This window comes from Rhea americana, unplaced genomic scaffold (genome assembly GCF_003343005.1).
Source record: "Rhea americana isolate MKP2758 unplaced genomic scaffold, rheAme1 scaffold_52, whole genome shotgun sequence".
Taxonomy (NCBI): Eukaryota; Metazoa; Chordata; class Aves; order Rheiformes; family Rheidae; genus Rhea; species Rhea americana.
In genome coordinates, this window is record NW_028186668.1 from 3,586,695 (window position 1) to 3,606,373 (window position 19,679).

The 19,679-nt window shown below is 36.0% G+C and overlaps 1 protein-coding gene across 1 annotated transcript in view; it reads left to right on the forward strand.

The window, feature by feature from the left end:
- MYO16 (myosin XVI) overlaps positions 1-19,679 on the forward strand; it is a 384,245-nt gene that overhangs the window by 329,055 nt on the left and 35,511 nt on the right. The window contains exons 29-32 of the mRNA XM_085318127.1: positions 4,271-4,367; positions 8,483-8,729; positions 10,563-10,870; positions 12,727-13,923. Of these exons, the coding sequence (XP_085174253.1) occupies positions 4,271-4,367; positions 8,483-8,729; positions 10,563-10,870; positions 12,727-13,923 (1,849 nt within the window). The remainder of the gene's footprint in view (positions 1-4,270; positions 4,368-8,482; positions 8,730-10,562; positions 10,871-12,726; positions 13,924-19,679) is intronic.

Consider the following 19,679-nt stretch of genomic DNA (forward strand, 5'->3'; position numbering starts at 1 on the left):
ACTGCCTCCATGCCACCTACACACCATCTCAGCATCCATTCCATAGTTTTGAATGTCTGTACTTCTACATCCTACACCTTTTCTGTACAAAAAAAGGGGGGGGGAGAAAGAAAAAAAGAAGAAAGAGAAAGAAAGAGAGAGAGAGAGAGAGAGAGAGAGAAAGAACATCCCCCTCCCATCTTTTCACCCTCCTCCCAGGGGAAAAAAAGAAAAGAATAAAAAAAAAAAAAAAAAAAAAAAAGAAGAAGAAGAAGCCTGTAGCAGTAATTGAAGCTTTGGTAGTCATCAATGACAATTTTACTTACTCTTTTAAAAATCTGTCATTTTGAAAAATAACATTTAAAACCCTAATGCTTTTCTAATTAAAATAACTATGACTGTAATTCACAGATGGTTTACTTTTACAGAAATCTGAATGACATTAAAATTTCAGACTCAGATGAGAGAGCACTTTGTAGTCCAGAAAGTACTGAAAAGTGAGTACTTTCACGGGAGAACATTTTAACCTTTTTTTTCCCCCTTGAGGCAAGCAGGAAACATTCTATGATTAGAGAAAAGATCAGAACAGAGACATGTGGCATCCTCAAAAACTGGTTTGACATCAGGCACATAACTACTGTTTGAAGTATGAAATTCCAACATTTCTCAGGATTCGTGCTCTTGCTGAACACCAGATCTGTACAGAGGGCAGTGAGACGAGCTTGTTCTCGGTCAGCTTCAGAGAGTAACAGATACAGTGTAAAAATGAAGTAATACAGATCTCCAGCAATAATGATGTAACCAAATAACAATTTCTTCTAAACCTGGTTCTGTCTCAAGGGCTGTTCTCAGTAGATCTGCCATATGATAGAAAATCTGTAAATAGCTTTTATCTGAATGTAAATATGAATGTGGACTTCTGTCCTTTCTTCATTCAGTTGTAAATCTTAGAAGACTTCCACTAATGAAGTTCTCAATAAAAGGGATACAGCAGTAACTCCATTTATGCTGTCACTAGTGTGCAGGACAGGAGAAAAGAGAGCTAAAGCTTTTAATGTCCCACAGCTGGTTTTGTAAATCTACAATGCCAAATAGCAAACATTTGTGGCTAAGCTGACTGTAAGCTGGAGCAGTCTTCCTAAAAGTGGTTTTGTAACCAAACACTGCCAAGTAAGTTAGAGTTCAATATTTAGTTAAGTTAAATGCTTGAAATGTAGCATAGATGGGATAGGTGTGTTAATTATGGGACTAATTGAGAAGGGGATTATTAATTTTGCTGTAAGCAGTGCTGGTAATTGGGGGGATAGATTTTGAAATGTAAGTTTTCATCCCTTCTGACTGCTTTTTCCAACGTTTCTGTTGTCAAAGTATTGTCAAACCTTGCCCTTGTAGAGAGGAACAGAGATTTCTGTTTCTATGTTTAGAGATTTCCAGTGAGAAAGAAAGAGGAGAAACAAGCATTTTTAGGAATGGGAGGAAATAAATAATAAATGAAAAGAAATGAATGGTTGGGCATAAGCCTGAGAGAGGTGGAGAAAAAGGCTTGAATGTGTTATAGAGGGCTTRTGGAAAAGAATGAAGTATCTATATTTGATCCTTGGTCTTCTGAGAGTTACCTTGGTGAAAATACTAATGATGATAATTACCTGATATTTTAATTACAGTTAACCATGTGAATAATAATTCAATTACTACTTACAGAAGAATTCTGAGTGTAAGGTGATGGGAGCCAGGAGATGGATGATATAGTAGTGAAAGCTAGTAATAAGGAAGATTCAATGTATGTTGGGATGGATGGGAAAAAATTGTTCCATCAGATTTTTTACAGAATTGTCAGGGTTTAGTGACAGGAGGGTGTGGCGATAGAGTTCTAGTATCCCAGAGAAAAAGTTGAAGGCATGAAAAAAAAGAAAAAAATAAATACTTGAGTTTTTAGATGAAAAGAAGAGACGTGAAAATTTACGTAGTTTGCTGGGAAAACATGAAGAGTCTGCTTGATCATGACTCAGAATTGGATGTTTGAAAGAGAAACAAATTTAAACCAAAAACTTTAAACAAAGAAAGTAAATGACCTCATTTTCATAGAACTTGTTGAAGAAATAAGGAATAAAAGAAATGGAGACAAAAGGAAAGATTTCTAAGCAAATTTAACAAGCCTTGGAAAAGCAGTAAATTTTCCAGAACAGATGATGGACGAATAAGGAAGTCAGAGTTAAAGGAGCCAGGAATATGCGGAATGGACAGAAAGAAAACTAAACACTGATTGAAATCMGTAGTCAATAAAAGGAGGATGAGCGGATGTCCCTGAGAGCAGTGTGTGAAAGTGTAAGATTACTTTGAATTAATATAAAGTTAAAAAATAGATGACAACACCTGTTTTACTGGGGTAGTTACCATTGCAGAAACAGTGCTCTGGAGCAGAACAGGAATTTTGTTCTGGAATACTTCACTTTATAAATGGAAGGATTAGTGCAAATTAGATGGTCTGCATAGAGGAAATATTCTGGAACAGTAGTACAGTGCTTTCTGAAATAGCTGTGCCAGGAGTTTTCTGCCACGCTGARAAAGCCTGTCCTCTATTTATGGATTTCTACAATGGCAAGACTACTAAATCATGTTTTTTAACCACTTTATCTTCACACACTTCATAATAACCCAGAAAGACATGTTTTGTTAAGGAAAGAGATACTAGCAGAAAAAGAATTCTGAAAACATTGTAATTTTGGCATTTGGCATCTAATTTTAACTGGAAGACTAATAGTTGCACCATCATTGTCTGTTAGTTCAAACTTCGGAATTAGAGACTTTCAAATTGATTCAAAATATTTTTCCTCTGCAGTAGCAAGAAGGGAAATTGAGGGACAAAACAGTGCCCCACTCATTTCTGAATTTGTGCAGTTTAAACATGGTTTTATATCCTGGTTTTCTATAGTTGATCACTACCAGTGAATTACATCTGACTAGTGTTTGAATTTAAAGTGATTAGTTGAAAAAGTGTGCAAATCTTCCTGCTAATACCTGTCTCACAAATCTATTANAAAAAAAAAAAAAAAAAAAAAAAAAAAAAAAAAAAAAAAAAAAAAGGATGGTGTAATAGGAAGAAAAAGAGCTTGTGAGCTGTAGGCAAAGAAGCAAAGAAGACTTGGAATAAATCTGTAGAATTTCAGCCACACTTGTATTAGTTAATGAGTATGCTTATTAGCCATTCAAAATGAATAGCAAGACAGAAGCTGTAGTCTTCAGTGGAAAGCACAGCTATTTAGTGCTGGTCTTTCCTATTTCTAAGGAGTGAAGGAAAAAATCTTCTACAGAATTCCTGAGATGAAAATGGGGATTAAGAAAAAATATTATTTATTCACTGGTCCATTCTTATTAAGTTGCTATTTGTGGAGTAGCAGATTTGTTGGGGCTTTTTTAAGGCAATTAGAAAGGAATGTCTTTGAAAATTATGCATAAAAGAATTTTAAGGGTTGTTTCAGCATGTTCAAAACCTATCAAAAGGAAGGTATTTTCATTTGGCCTGACAAGCTAAATTTTCCTGTAAAAGGAGAAGAATGTTAGCAGCTGCTGTGTGTGTTAATGCCTTCAAAGAACTAGGTGAGTTAAATCATGCAACTCCTCAGCACTAGAATACTATTATACACTCAGTCAGTACTTAGGAGTATGTTTTTCACAAATAGGTCACTCTCTCTGACCTCTCAGGCTTGATCCTAAAGGGAGACCTGCAGAATAGTTTTAATAGGCAAGTTTGGGAGCTGGGATTCATAATTTTGCTGGACACTAGAATCATTCTTGCTCATGGCCCRTTTTCTCCCATCCCCTAACTTTGGCTAAATTCTTGCTTTTCCACAGATGGYAGCTGTCTGTTGCTCTTTTTCTGCTCCACATAGGTTTATGACTTACCGCCATTCTCCTTGCCTCCATCTCCCTGTTATATAAATGCCAAGTCTTATTTTTTATTACATTGACTAACACATTAGCATAATTAAATTGCATTCAGAATGGTTTTTTTTCCAACCTGTATTTAGCTTGAACTCTATGGTATCTCTTTTGGATTTGGACCTGAAGGGGGACTGTGTGCCTGAGAGCTTGTTTGTCCTTTCCAGATTTGTCTTTTATTAAACCAAGTGATATTACCCCTATGAACAAGCATTGGCATTGTACTATTCTTAAATTGCAAATCTTGTCTCAACCCTTAGCTGAATTGTATACTTATTATCATTATTTACCTGTCATCATTTTGGCTTTTTTTCTTGATAGTGAAGGTTTACCCCTGCTGTTTGTATTCTAGATTGGAGTTCGAAAAGTGTTTCTTAAATACTGGCAAGCTGACCATCTCAACGATTTGTGCCTTCAGCTTCAGAAGAAAATTATAACCTGCCAAAAAGGTAACAATTACAGAACAAATATTCCTGAGCTATAGCTTTGTACACTAAGCACAAGAACATTACATTGCAAAGAATTTTTCTCTTTGAATAGTTGTTGTGTTTTATATATTTCCACACAGACATATTTCCAGCTAACTGCTTATACAGATTTCTTGAGGGCCAGACTAACATTGGCAGTGCTTGCACTTTTCTATCTGTCAAAAATAATTTTGTGGCAAACTTTGACTATAATTAAAACTAAGGGGATCCTGAATATTTCCTTTTTATATGTTCAGTAATTTTTCAAGGCATCAGTATCAACCTTAACTTCTGGTTGAAAATCACATAGAGCAACAATGATGCAAAATTGCTATGTATACACATATAGCAACAGTGAATACTAAGTTAATAATTTAATATGGTTAGATTTMTTTATTTTTCTCCTTTTTTCGTAGCTTTCATATTTGGCAGCACTTACTTTTTGTTTCTATTTATGACAGTGTATTTGCTAAGGCCAATATGACATATTTGGCACCTGATTTCCTGCCACTTCTATTCCTTTTCCTATCAAAATCTCAAATAACTACTGAAAATTTGAATATTGTTTTTCATGAAGAAGCTTCCTTCACACAATATATTATATAATAGTATATAATTGGCTGAGGTCTTCAACGATTCCCATTAGCACCTTTTAATATTCTAGATATAAAAGTATATAAACCACTTTTCATTTTAATTATCTGTTCTTCACTGAGAGGATATAGTGAAAAATRAAAGAAACCAAGACAAAACTCGAAGCAAACAGAACCAGAATCATAGTAGTTCAGGAATGAATGTTGAGGGTGACCGGTAACACAGACTACAGTTCAGTCAGGTTCTTAAACTTCTACCTGTTTTTTATGCATAGCTGTGCACATTACTTTTTTAGAAAAGCAACAGTGCTTTATCCTCTTTCCCTTCATGTACGGACTTACCAAAGAAATAAAATGTTTACCTTTCCTAGTCAAATTTATGCAAAGTACTCTAATGTAACCCTACATCAAAAGGTATAGCATCCTCAAATACATCCGTGCTCTATAGAGTTAAAAGAACAGACATCTGCAAAATCCTGCCTGAACGACGAAGATAATAGGTTTTCTTGGCTCCTTACACATTTATTTTTTTTTCCTTTTTTTACTTCTAGTCCTCCTTAATTAGGCTAAGTTGAAAAGTCGTCTTCCCCAAACCCATGCATTCAAAACTTTTATCGTATCTGTGGCTCGTCTGCACGGTCTTTACAGTCTGGGAGAACTGAGAGAATAAAGAACTTGTGTGAGTAAGGAGCAGGCAAACATCTGTTTCCCTGTAGTAGCTCATGAACTAGACCGCTCTTCACAAGCAGGAACAGCTCTGAACTGGCAGTAAACTGGCTCTTTGGCACGTGAAAGAGCTCTGGGAAGCGGTGAATAGGGTAGTGCACCTGTGCATAGTTCTGGCGTAGTCCTGAAACTGCATTCGTAGTCCATCCTTCTGAAGTCCTTTCATCAGAGCTCAGACAGACTAGGAATTAACTTTAATACATTGTATACACAATAGCTAACACCTTTGTCATGGAAGCCTAATCCACAGCCTACTTGAATTTCTGCTGTTCTACTGTTTATCCTTAGATGAGCTGCAAAGAATTAGATATTTCTCTGCCTTGAGAGTGCTAACCTCAATTATTTTAGTTTCCGTAAGTGAGAATTATTTGAGATCTACATAATTGAGGAACAAGTGCAGAAGACAAACTATTTGTAGTACCGGTATAGTAGCAGATGAAACTGAGCAGTAAAGGTCTAGGAGATGACAGTTTCATTTCAGAGCAGCTTTTGAGGTTACAAAATCGTTTTTTTTTTCCCTGTGTTGAACTGAAGATAAAATCTTTGAAATGCTCTTATAAAAAAGGAATTGTGATGAAATGTCCATTTTCAAATGCAAACCTGAGCTACCTGAGCTATCAGTTCATAAAAATCTGTGCAAAGAAAAGAAGTGTCTGTGTGCCAAATCTTTACAAAAGTTTGTTAAATGTTTCTTCAGAACATCTCAGCTTTGATGCCAGTGCATAGTTCAGAGTAGCTGCACCATCTCTGAGTGATACAGCTAGCTCTAAAGGATATCATTTTACTGCACCGTTCTAGCAGGCTACCCTGTTACCCAGGCTCATGCCTGGTAACAGTCCTGCTGGAGGATTAACCTCTGTATTTCTTTTTCCTAACCCATCTTCGTGGTGTTAGTGACCACTTATCTTTCTGTTCGAAGTAAAAGTGCACACATACACACACATATACTTTTAAAAATGCATTGGAACTTCTAAAGACAGGCTTTTTCCAGAGGTCATCGAGGATTTGATGCTTAACCATTTGTCAAATATCCTATCTGCTCTTTAGCAGATAGTTTTAAAGAAAATACCGCAGGAGAAGGAGCAACTCTAGATTATTAAGCTCTTTCAAATTTTTCATACTTGTGAGCAGTGAACTCTGATAATGTTCTATATAGGCATTCATTACCTTCTCAACAGCAACATTATGAATTCAAATTCGGTGATGTATACAGCCAATATGAATTCTCATCAAATTGTCAACCAAACTGTGCTATTAATTTCCTTTTCAACTAAATTAAGGAAATACATTGATGTTTCAGGTGTTTAAGACATCATTTTTTATTATGGAATGTAATAAAGGGATTGAAATTGGCATGAATGTTTATGATTATAAAAATGTAAACCTTCAAATTTTCCCATAATAAATAATTTCAAAAGAGATGAACCTGTATATTTCCAAATCATTGAATTTTGGACATGAGCACTATCAATACTTTAACATTACTCTTTGTTGTATTTCAGCAGTCAGGCACTGAGAATCTCTAAAAAAAAAAATCTTATTTTAAAAATATGAACAAGGATAGAGATGGTGATAGAAAACACCTTATATTGCCCTCTATTTTAGCTATTTTATTTAATAAGTTTTTATATTTGGAGAAGTTGAGATCCTGAACATCAATAGTATTTCAGGTATCAATTAATTAATTCCAAAATAAGTTCTTCTCTTTGAAATACACAGCATATATTCTAGATCTGAAAAGAAATTGTACCTTGTGGCATTAAAAAAAAAAAAAAGAAGAAGAAGAAGAAGAAGAAGAAGAAGAATACAAATAAAGCATGTTTTAGCTAGTATCTTTCTTCCCAGCCAGAGCATATGCTCAAAAGAATACCAATACCACTTGTTGCAGGTAGAGTGATTAATTTGGGGCCATATTCATTAAGTCCCATAAGTTCCCATACCATATGTTTCTGATCAGTTAAGTACTTCTGAAAGTTCAGTAGATTAGGTGGAGTTTAGATTGTATRGTATTTGTTGTAGTATTTGTACGTACATAGGAAAATAATACAGAAATCTATAATAGGAGGTACACCAAAATCTTCTCCCTACCTGAGAGGGCTGACAAAGTGTAAAAAAAATAGAGCTAATAGATACGTAAAGTTGATGCAATGTAGATGAAATTTTAACATGAAAAATACAGACTTAGTGTGACAGAAACATTTTAGAAATTTGCCTTAAACTCATCTAATTGTTTTGGCTGAAAGAAAGTGRGTTAAAAAGTCCTTAATATGATGTGTTATTGAAAAGTCTTGTGTTGGTCTTGATTTTTTTTCCTTTTTTAGTGCACAGAAATATTTAAATATTGTTTTAAATTGAGTACAACCAAAAAAAWTTTTGATTCTTACTGAATTCAATCACAAAATCAGGTACTCAATGTTTTATTTGGAGATATATGAATTTTTCAGTGTATATGTGTGCTTTCACATTCTGCAGCATGCATACACGTTTCCAGTTGTAATATATAAAAAAAGTATTCATTGAAACTAAACATTTTGAGTTGTGCTAGTTCAAATTTATGAATGAATTTACTGTCATACTTAAAGCACTACCAATAAGAAACATAGAGTTCCATGTTAGCATGACATTTATATACAGTCACATTTCTTTCATTCTTTGTACAGGGTACTGATTGAACTTGATTTACAAGCTTTTGCAGCAGAACACACAATAATATTGAATTATTCACTAATGAATTAGTTCTCTTTCATTAGTCCATATTTTTTTCTTCTATGATGGTAGTTGTAAGAGGATTTCTAGCCCGTCAGCGTTTGCTAAAGAAGATGAGCATCAAACAGCAAGAGGTCACCTCAATCAAAAGCTTCCTGCAAAATGCCGAGGATATGGGACTGAAAACATATGATGCTTTGGTCATTCAAAACGCATCTGACATTGCTCGGGAAAACGACCGGCTCCGCAATGAAATGAATGCTGCTTATCACAGGGAAAAGCTAGAGGCTAGAAACAGACCAGAAGAAGTCCCTAAAAGGTAAGAAGAGAAAGAATATACAGTGCTGTAGAGTGAAGAATTAAAACACTTCTCCAGTTCTAGTGCATTTCTTCGCTGCTTAGAAAGTCCACTTCTATGCCTATAGAAGTGACTGAAGAGTTGAAAGTGAATTCTCAAGTATATGCTTACCTCAAACCAATGTTAGACACTGTTTTGTTTGTGTATCAGGTAATGCATTCTAGAAACTTAAAGACRCTCATTATATCAGATTCAAGAGATGCTGTGTTTTACAGGAACTTATCCAAGTCTTTGAGCGTTTATCTTTTTACAAAAATATTTTTTTAATTCTAAGATAAATAAATTATAGTGGAGCTTTAACCAAACCTAACAAAACAAAAACTCCTCTGACTTCCAACGTTGGGAAATTGTCAAAACAATGAAATCCAAATAAAGAAATACTGATTATGTGTTGAACTAGACAGATTGCCAAGAGGATCCTTTCCTCTCATTTAAAAATATACCAAAGTTTTTTGTTCAGGTCAGAGTTTAGCTCCCAACACAGTTTTCAGGAATATCTGCTGTACAAATCCAGAAAATACTGGAGAGCGTCTCCCTAGGAGTTGAGTCCCCAGTCTTTACTCACAGATACCTCAATGGGCAGAGGTAATTTTTACAGTACTTATAGCAGCTACTTGTTGTGTGTGTCTGTAACTTGTTTATTCTTCCGTAGAAATGTAATCCTCATCAGGAACAACTCCCTTTGATTTCATTGCTTTTGTCAGTAATTTTTATTAAAGTGAAAATGGCAACGCATCTGCTTAATTAGCTCCAAATATCCCAGTGATTACATATTGGAGGAAATGCCTTTGTAGGAAAGACTGTAATTAAACATTACAGTGAAAACAAATTATCCACTGAACACCAAGCTTTCATCTTTAGCTATTTCATTTGCTACGTGGGCAACTGGCTATATACTGTAGTTGAATTCCAGCTCTGCTGAAAATGCAGAAATACATTTTAAAAAAGCAGAAATACAATTGAAAAAAAATGCTTTTTTGTAAAATGGATGTCTTGGATGTCTTCTACCTTATATAATACTACTCTAAATTATAAAGTTTTTGATATCTTGATTTTGGAGGAATAAAACATTACATGAATATTTAAAAAATATCACTTTACTGGAAGCAAGTGATAAAGCATTGTTTCTCAATACAGACTGAAACAGCAAAGTCAACAGGAAAAAGTAATGCAGTAAGTGAAACACTCTACAAATGTGATTAAAATGATAGCTAATTATAATGTCATAGTTAATGTCAACAAAAGAATAACTAATAGTTAAGCTTAAGCAGGAAGACATGTAGGTATCCAGGTGGAATAGTCCAGGCAGGCAGAGTTATTAGTTAAAAAGGTCGTCTAATATTTTAAATATTTGGATTATCTAAATAGAATTTACAGTGTTCTTTTTGGAAAATAATGATAAAGGCTCAGCGTTCACTGCCTCAGTAACTTTCTATTAAAATGGATTTCCCAGAAATTATAATTCAGATTGAAAACCCAGCTTCTGATTGTGTGTAACAATCAAAGTGTGAACAATTCATTCAGCGAATGTCTGATGAACAATATGAAACTGCCTAAGGAAAGCCGCATTTGTGTGAAAAAAGGGCCAGTGTCCTGATTTATCATAAATCAGGAAATGGAAGAAAGCTAGCAGCTTGATCTGGATTTGTTTGTCAGAAGATTACTACAYACATCCCCTAGGCACAGCAGGGGAGTTGTGAGATTGTTTACCAAAAAGCTGTTGTTATGTTTGCATGAACAGGTTCATTGTTATCACTTGAATAATGCATCTGGGCCTCCTTTCTGTGCTTTCAGAGCTGAAGACAAGGGTGGGAAGGTCCCCGAGGACAGCTTTGCCGGCTGTCGAACGCCTAAGCACTTCCATTCCAGCTCCGTCCCCGTCCCCATGGCGGTGGACGGCTTGGTACATTCTGCGGCGGGATCATCCATCAGATCCCCCTCCCTGCACTCTGTGTTCAGCATGGATGATGGCAATAGCCTGCCATCACCAAGGAAACAGCCTCCTCCCAAGCCAAAGAGGGACCCTAACACACGACTGAGCGCGTCCTACGAGGCTGTTAGTGCTTGCTTGTCGGCAGCTTCTAAGGAAACCGCTAATGAAGGTTAGGCATAAAAGGGAGAAACCGTCACAAGTGTTGCTTTAGGTTATTGATTTATACTTCTTGCTTTGATCCTTTTAAATGCAGTCAAGCGCCTTTGAAAAGCCTCGCTTCCTTAAAATATTTTYGGTGGCAGTAAATAAAATTAGTCAATTTGTCATTTGTTCATAAATCAGCAAATAACTACTCATATGTTCTAATTGCCTAGTTTGTCAACAACCAAAACAGATTTGCAGAATTCCCCTTAGAGACAAATGCTCTTTGTCAACTTCAGCTATTCTACCCTGCTGCCTCTTTCATTTCACCTTTTAAACTATATGTTAGAATACCTTGGATAGTTAGAACAGAATGTTTCAATGTTCAAAGCTAGCAAGTTAAACATTAATCTTTCTCCTACTTTTTTTATGGTAACATGAATAACCCGTGCATTCAGTGATTTACATTTGTGCCATAACTTGGTCACAGTATTTTTTCTCAGTTAGAATGAAAGTGCTATGAAAGTCCCAATGTGTTTCAATGCATGTCAAAGCATTAAGTCCAGTTTTGAGTTAAATTGTTCTCTCCCTTGAAATGTATGAATAAAAGATGAATAAGAGGGATGTATTCAACTTTCCCTCTATAAGTCTCAGTAGTCATGGTTTGTGGAAAGGGTYCTCTAAGTTTATCAGGGAAGATTCTTCAGGTTGGGTCTAAAGCTGTGTACAACTATTCTCTAATCTTGAATACCATGGCTGGAGACCTCTGCAGCTCGCTCTTGCATAATAATTACAGTTTTCCTATCCAGTTTAGCTGCAAGTCAATTTTTCCTAACCTCTTACCTCCTCAGTCAGTCTCTACAAGGAGAGATTGTAGATTCTCTCCTTGTAGAGAGAGAAGCGCTTTGTTCAGTATGGTACTTCAGACTAGTTCAGTGTGCTTTTAGGAGCTCTGTAGTTTAGTCTGTCTGTGCCCAGAACTGCAAAAAATGATTGACTTAACCAAAAAGCTTTAGCAGAGCTTTCTGAAAGAAGGCTCTTTGTATTTGAAGGAAATTTGTATTTGCACATGTGGTCTTAATACTAATGTTTATATACACTCACAAAACAAGTTTGGAATTCTTCTCGTATATTTGAAATGACAGGACCAGTTTCTCTGCTGTACTCATTTTCTGAGACTTATGGCGGTTTTCTGAGACTTCGTCCAAGATGAACTCTGATTTATGCAATCTAATTCTGATCTTAAAAGACCTGTCTCCTACTGATGATAGCTATCTATACCCTCCACCACTTCCTTGCCTACAAGCTGTGAAAAGATRTCTAGTTTTGTTATCTATACACTCAGTTGGGGAATTCCCCTTAGGCTACRGGATTCCCTAACTTCATAAATTATTTCCACACACCAGTACAAAAGAAACAGAGGTAAATATAGCATCTGCCTGTGTTCAGGGTTTTACGGATATTTACACGAAAGGGAGATATTTCAGTTASTGGCGATAACGTATATGCCAAAGTAGCACCATGCTGAAACTCCTAGTTACATGCCGCATATCTTCTCCCTTGGGGTATTTTCATTTGTTGTAGACCCTGTAGTGAACAATTGGATTCAAAATATAAGTTGTCAGGTGTTTGGGTTTCACCTTTTAGTAACTGTAGTGACAGGCAAAGTAGATTGTATGCCCAGTGGCAAAGGCTTGTGGTTTGGAAGCTGAAAGTTCTGCATTTTATTCCCTATCATACATATATTTTTGATTGGATACCTGTTTTCATGACTGCTGCTCATTGTGAAAATATAGGCAAGATTTGAAGGCTTAAGTACTGTACCTGTGCAAGAGAAAACAGATTTTGATCTGTTAATAACACATACCTTTTTCACTTTCCTAGTACTGACACGTCCAAGGCCACACAGCGATGACTATAGTACAATGAAAAAAATCCCTCCCAGGAAACCGAAACGAAGTCCCAACACAAAACTTAGTGGTTCTTACGAAGAAATACCTGGTCAAAAGCCTGGGGATATGAAACAGGCAGGCACAGTAATTAAACCAGTTGTCTATGACACTGTGACAGTACAGAGAACTGCTTCTGCTGATGGGCCACAGCATGGCACATTGAGTCTGTATATGTCACAGGAAGAGGAGGAAAATGAGCCTGTCTATATTGAAATGGTAGGGAATGCAATGAAGAGCAGTTCTGCTGAAGCAGAAAGCCCAGAACAAGGCGAGTCTGTATATGAAGAAATGAAGTATTTTCTTCCAGAAGAAGGAACMAATGGTAATGGAATAATTCCAGTAGTGACTGGATCTCCTCCACTGTTGTTTGAAAGCAAAAAAAATGTTAACATTGAAGAACTGGATGGAAACAGTCAAGCAGCTTTCAACTATAAAGACTCATGCGACATTCCAGCCCCTTTCCCAAACCTCCTCCCTCATAGGCCACCACTTCTTGTGTTTCCTCCAACCCCTGTCACGTGTTCACCTGCTTCTGATGAATCACCTCTAACACCACTAGAAGTCAAAAAGCTTCCTGTCTTGGAAACCAACCTAAAATACTCTGTTCAGTCAGAAGGCTCGAGTCCTTTATCTCCACAGTACTCCAAAAACCAGAARGGGGAGAATGAAAGACCAGCATCTCCTAGCTTGGTTGTGTTCAACGTTTCCAGCAAAGTGACTCCTCCTTCAACACCCCCTCCTCCACTTCCTCCACCCCCTCCTCCTGTGCCGCCTCCTATTTCCTACCGAGCTTCCACACATTTTGCATTTCCTTCAGAGACTTGTKCTAGTTTTCTGATTAATACAGGGAAAACAGGAACAAACTCAGATCTGTCAAAAGTACCTCAGAGACAAAATTCTGCTCAGCTTGGATGCTCATCTTCTCCATTCTCCAAACTGCCTTACTCTCCAAAGTTGGCAAGAGCAGATCACAGGAGATCAAACTCTAATTCATCGTCTTCATTTCCATACAGTCCTACAAACTCAAGGTCATTGACCAGTCCCCTCGATGAGTTAACTAGCTTGTTCAAYTCAGGACGAAGCGTGCTACGAAAATCTGCAGCAGGAAGAAAGATCAGGGAGCCTGAAGGTAAGACTGATCTCTATGCTTCTGTATAGTGTATTCCTTCTGCACCAAAATGGGTCTTACATTAGAAGCCAGTAGAGTCAGAAAAAATACAAAACAAAACTTTTTTTTAAAGATCTTTTGTGGTCATAAGAAACAAATAAGGAAAGTGCGTTATGTATGAAAAGTATAAGCCTTCAAGTATTCTCTGAGATGTCAACATTTCTGTTACCAGTACATTTGGATGACACACACTTAAATGGAATTTTTTTCACATACCAGCAGTGTCAATAAAATAAGTATACATGTTACATCATGTGAAAAATTAGTTTATGGTATCAACCCATGGAAATACCTTGAATGAAATATATTTTAATATTTCAGTTTACTAGCTGTCTGGAAGATAGCGTATACTTTATTTTAAGGTTTCATTATTTAATTTCCATGAAAATGTGAGTTTGATAATACTGCTATATTTCTTCTAAATGAACACAAAGTGTGTTGCCACAAACTCTATTTATTTCCATGTGCTATCCTTTTATTCTAATTCTTCCTATTGTTCACATATACTTATGTACATACCCACTTGGTCTCCTGGCTTTCTGGCATCTGGAGAACATCTTTTGTATCTGGTGCAAAACCCAGCTATAAAAAGAAGCAAAGCTTTCCAATTGGCTAACATTTTTTGATACCACAATCCTCAGACCATATCAGCTAGTTATTTGCCTTGTGCAGATAATGGAGGATTTGATGATATTACTGTAAGATCTGTGGGTCTTATGAATCTCAAAAATTCATCCTAATGTAAAAAGATTTGTTTAGATACTCTGTTGGGGTGAAATGCTTTTGATCTAACTTTGTCCACCTAAAAGCTAGTTATCTGTTAGTCTATGAAGAGACATTCRGTTTGAGAGCTGGATTCCTCCCACATATATCTCTCCACTGGATATGARGAATGCCTAAATGATTAACCTAGTAGAATTTTAAGTTCTTGACTTTTAAAAAGTCAATTAAGTAAAGCCTATCCCGCATATCAGTTACAACACTGACTTCGGTCCTCRTGTTATTTTTCTAACTAAAAAAGCGCTTCTATTGAAAACAGTTGCAGTACACTGTGTACAGAAACTTTTCCCCCTAGTAACATCTYCCAAACAACCTGACTTGTGTACAACATTTAATTTGCACAAAATGTTGTGAGTTTAAAGTTCAGAGTGATGGAACCTCTCTGCCTCTTCACTTCTATCTGTCCAGCTTGCCTTAATGATGGGCTATGTATAGCATAGTCAAAATGGGGAATATGAAGTCCCATTTTTGAAATATAACAAAATAGTAGAGAATTAGATAGATTATCCTCTTATTCATTGTCTGTTTTCTTATATATATATGTACTGCTCATTGATTTCTGTATCAAACCCTGGCTTATGTAGATGTAATAGAGCAGAAGCAGGTGTTTGACCTTACTCTGGATGTGTGTGTGTCTGTGTGCGTGCTGGCCTGTCACTCCATCCCTAGGAACCTTGGCAGCCTTTGGCCCCTTTTGACCAAATATAACAAGGAGGCAATGATCTCAAAAATAATTGACTGTCTATAAGTATCATGAAAACCAGTGGCTAGGTGGAAACAAGAGACCTAAAATGTAGTAAATGTTCCTACCAGTCATCAGAGAAACCACTGCAGAGAAAACCCGTGTAGGTGTTTCTACTTGAAAAAGTGTTAGTTGGACCTTGTATTTCCTTAGCTGCTGAATTCATTCCCCTGTGAGTTACAAATCCAGACTTCATCAGTTCTCAGCCTCAAGAGAATGCCTTATTTGTTATGTTGAGTATATGAATTGATGAAATTTGTAAAGGAGACATGGCAGTAGGTTTGTTTCCTTTGGMAAAACTAACTGATAACAATAACCATATGTAAACATCTTCAGGATTTTTTTTTTTTTTATGTTGGGAGTCTTGTTTTATTATAGCACTAAGACATTGTATTCACTGAGAAGTAACTCTCAGATTTTAAAATCAACACTTTGTATACATCACTCAAAGTTCACTGAATGTACCTCGTACGTGTGCGGTAAGCTCACTCTAACCAAATCAGCAAATTTACTTTTACCATAGACAACAAATGTTGCTTTGGGTTTGAGGATTTCTACAATGTCAATTTTCAACTAAATGTGACCAAGGATAGAGTTCAACCTCGGTCTCCTGTGGGTTGAAGCTAGTACATTAACAGAGCCTACCATCTAAAAACTCTAAATTTACTTTCCGTATGGGAAACATTTTACTTCTAAATATTTCATCAAGGCAACACTAAGTATGAAAGATCAAAGTTCAAGAAGGATATACAATAAAAAAATTGAATCAATATTTTATGAGCTAGGAAGCTACTGTATAATACTAAGTGCTGTTACATATGAATAGTTCAGTGATGAATAGATGGACTGGAAGTAACAAAGAAATAAAGGTGAATATGTGTGGAGAGTTTTTACAATACATCTTGTTGTGTACTGCTTGTGTTCAGTTCTTTTCTAGAGTAGCAGCTGGAATAAATATTATCTTTTATTTAATTAACTTCTGATGCAACCAGCAGAGTGGACTGTGTTATGTAAAACTAGAAGTTGTCCTGGTCTTACCTTGTGATCTTTTATCACCCATTGCTTAATGCATATTAAGTGCTTGGAAGACTCCTCCCTTCCTCAAACTCTTTTTTAAAGTAGTAGTATTTTATTTATAGAAGGTGATATGGTAAATTTGTGAAAATTAAAGACTTTGTCCAGAGCAGCCTTCTATGATGTTGTGCAATTTCCTTTATTTACAAAAGTCATAACCTACCAACAACCTTAACTCAAAATAGGAAGTGAAATTGTGAGCCATTTTGAGGTCAAGGAAAGTTTTCTATAGAAATCAGTAAGTTTCTATACCAGATCATCAACCTTGGAGATAAAAGCGTCTTTGACAATTAAAATGCAATACAGCATGCCTCCCTCTTACCTGGAGGAGTAATTTTGAGGCTTGAGAGCACTGATATCCTTTTGCCTCCTGACCCCTCTGTGGAAAAAGTTCATCTAGAATTCCAGTGGAATGGACTCGTGGTTTTGTGATGGACTGTTGGCTCATTGTGAACTGAATCCAGATCTTTATTTCACACAGGCAACAAAAGAATAATTAAATGGCAACAACTTTCATTACCTGTTGGCCTAGTTGGGCATATCTGACCTATTTTTTTAATRCAATAATAGCATCTAGATGTTCAAGCAATGATCAGAATCACATAGCATACAACTTCTTGCAAAATATTGTATGTGTTGTAAGAGAAATTTTCTGCTCCACAGAGCCTGTAGTCTAAATAAGCAAAACAGTAACAGTTGAAAACAGAAGTGATTTCTCCAAGGTCAAAAAGAGGTTGTCACCAAAGCTACATCTATCTGTATTGCTAAACATGGATTTTTTTAAATCCAATATCAAATAAAACCTGAATGCAGGATAGCCATAATACACATACAAACACACACACACACACACTCACGCACAAACACCATATTCTTTTGTTCATCCTAATTTCTACAGAGAAAGCYTAGCTTGCAAGTGAGATAGAAACTAAATGATCATTTGTTGTTCCACCCCTGCACCCCAGTATCTCTAGGTGRGAACCTTAGATTTGAAACTAGACTTCATAAAACCCAGTTCAATGCCTTAATCACAAAACTACCCTCTCTAGCAGAATGTACAAATATTTTTCACTTTTCAACATATAAGGCATTCCTGAGAAGGAAGAGGCAATTACATGTTTACATATTTAATATTTAATATTTGTGGAGTAAGGACAGAATTTTGTTCTCCTCAGTCTTGATGARTATTCAGACTGCTAGGTCATAGTGTTATTTCTCTTGATTTGATAGAATTAATAAGCTATTCCTTGCAAAATTGAAGAGTTTCAACTTCAAAACAAAAGATAGAATAATTCCCACTCTATCATCCATGCTACATCCACTGACACCGGCAGAGTCACTATTCATATGGATAAGGGATATGTATGTATGTGGGTATGTATATAAGGCACACATATATGCAAGGGTACTGAGCAAATTAAACTTTTTTTTCCCTTAACCTGAGAGGCTTTGCTTATAATCAGGCTGCTGAGATAAAAACTTAATGCCTTCTCTGCTTCATGTTTGTTGAGAAAAGGCTAGCATAGATAATTTATGAGCCTCCGAGTCTGTGCAAACTTACCAACAAGATTTAGGTGCCTAAATCCTAAGAAATAAAATTAGGAGTACCATTCCTTTATTTAACTCATCAGCATATCGACTTCAAAGTTTCCTCAGTTGTATTAGAGTTTCAAAAAAGTAGACCTGTATGGACAGATGAATTCGTGCTTCTGTGATCCAGTCCTTTCCAAAACAGTTTAGCAACTTACGTAGTAGCAACAGAAAAGGCATACAAACAGTATAGTACTACCAAAATATCGGTACCGTTAATGAGGTGTTTGCCTGATATCTTTGGCATGCATTAACTGTGGGAATAGCTTTTTTTTTTTTTTTTTTTTTTTTTCCCCGTAAGTGAGATAATTCCAAAGCAGGTAGCTTCACACTTCAGTGAGTTATTCCATGATCTCCACTTTAAGCACTGGAAGTCAGAGGAAAATAGTTGCAAATGACAGATAAAAATATTTATATGTTCCTAGTTGAGACTAAAGCTATTAAGTTGAGACTAAAGCCACTAAACTATTCTGGAAAATAATAGGATTTATTGTGTATGTGTAGGAAGTACTCCCCTGACAAAGGCAGGTATGCTTGGGATAGCTAGTAAATAATTTCCCTCTATCAGCAGATTAAAATAAGCTACTTTTGTGCAGCTAACATCTCAACAGTGGATTGCAAATTAAATTCCCACTGGGATTTCTGAGATGAAATCCTAGTTCCTTATCCTCTAAGCCACTCAGCTTTTCCTCTTAAGCRACTTAATAAAGATAATATTCATATCTGCATCTCATTATTCCTACATCATATTGATGCAATATAATAGTTTTATTTTCTTTGTGTCAAAAGCTAACAACTCACAAAACATGAGTAAWATAAAAAGCTGTATTGTCACCTTTGATCTCCTTTTACCTGAGAAAGCTAGAGAACCGATTACATGAGACATTGCACTTCCATAACATCTTTCAGGTGAGATTCTCAAAGCATTAAAACTTTAAGGAATTAAGCTTCACAATACTTCTCAGAGAGAGATTACCTGCTTATATAATTGTCTTAATTGACAGGGAATGAAGATGACTTTCAATGACTAATTTTCAGATTAGATATCTAAACATAGGAAAGTCATCATTCTGATTCATCATGGGTTACTTACAACTCTTAATTCAGATCTGCTTTCTTGCACTAGGCCAAGAAAAGTGGGAAAAAGCTAAAGCACTGCTGGTAACAGTTTAATGCTGCAGTGAGTCACAAACAAGGCCCATATTTGGCTAGCTGTAGATGTCCTATACAGAAAATAAAGATAAAACTGGTGGCAAAATAAACASAATACAGGCCAGAGAGTCCTGTACTCGATGATTTTTTTTTTTCTTGGGGAAGCAATTGTGGTTTGCATTACTGCAGCAGGAAAAGGGGATAGAAGAGGCTAGTGAAATACTTCTTATACTCCATTCCTGTTCACTAAATATTTATGAACTTTTTACCATCTGAAAGATACCCCCTTAATCTATAAGTCTACCATTTTCTGGATAATCTGTCATAAAAGAGAACTGTTGTTTTAGGAAAAACACACTACACCAAGCATAATTAACCA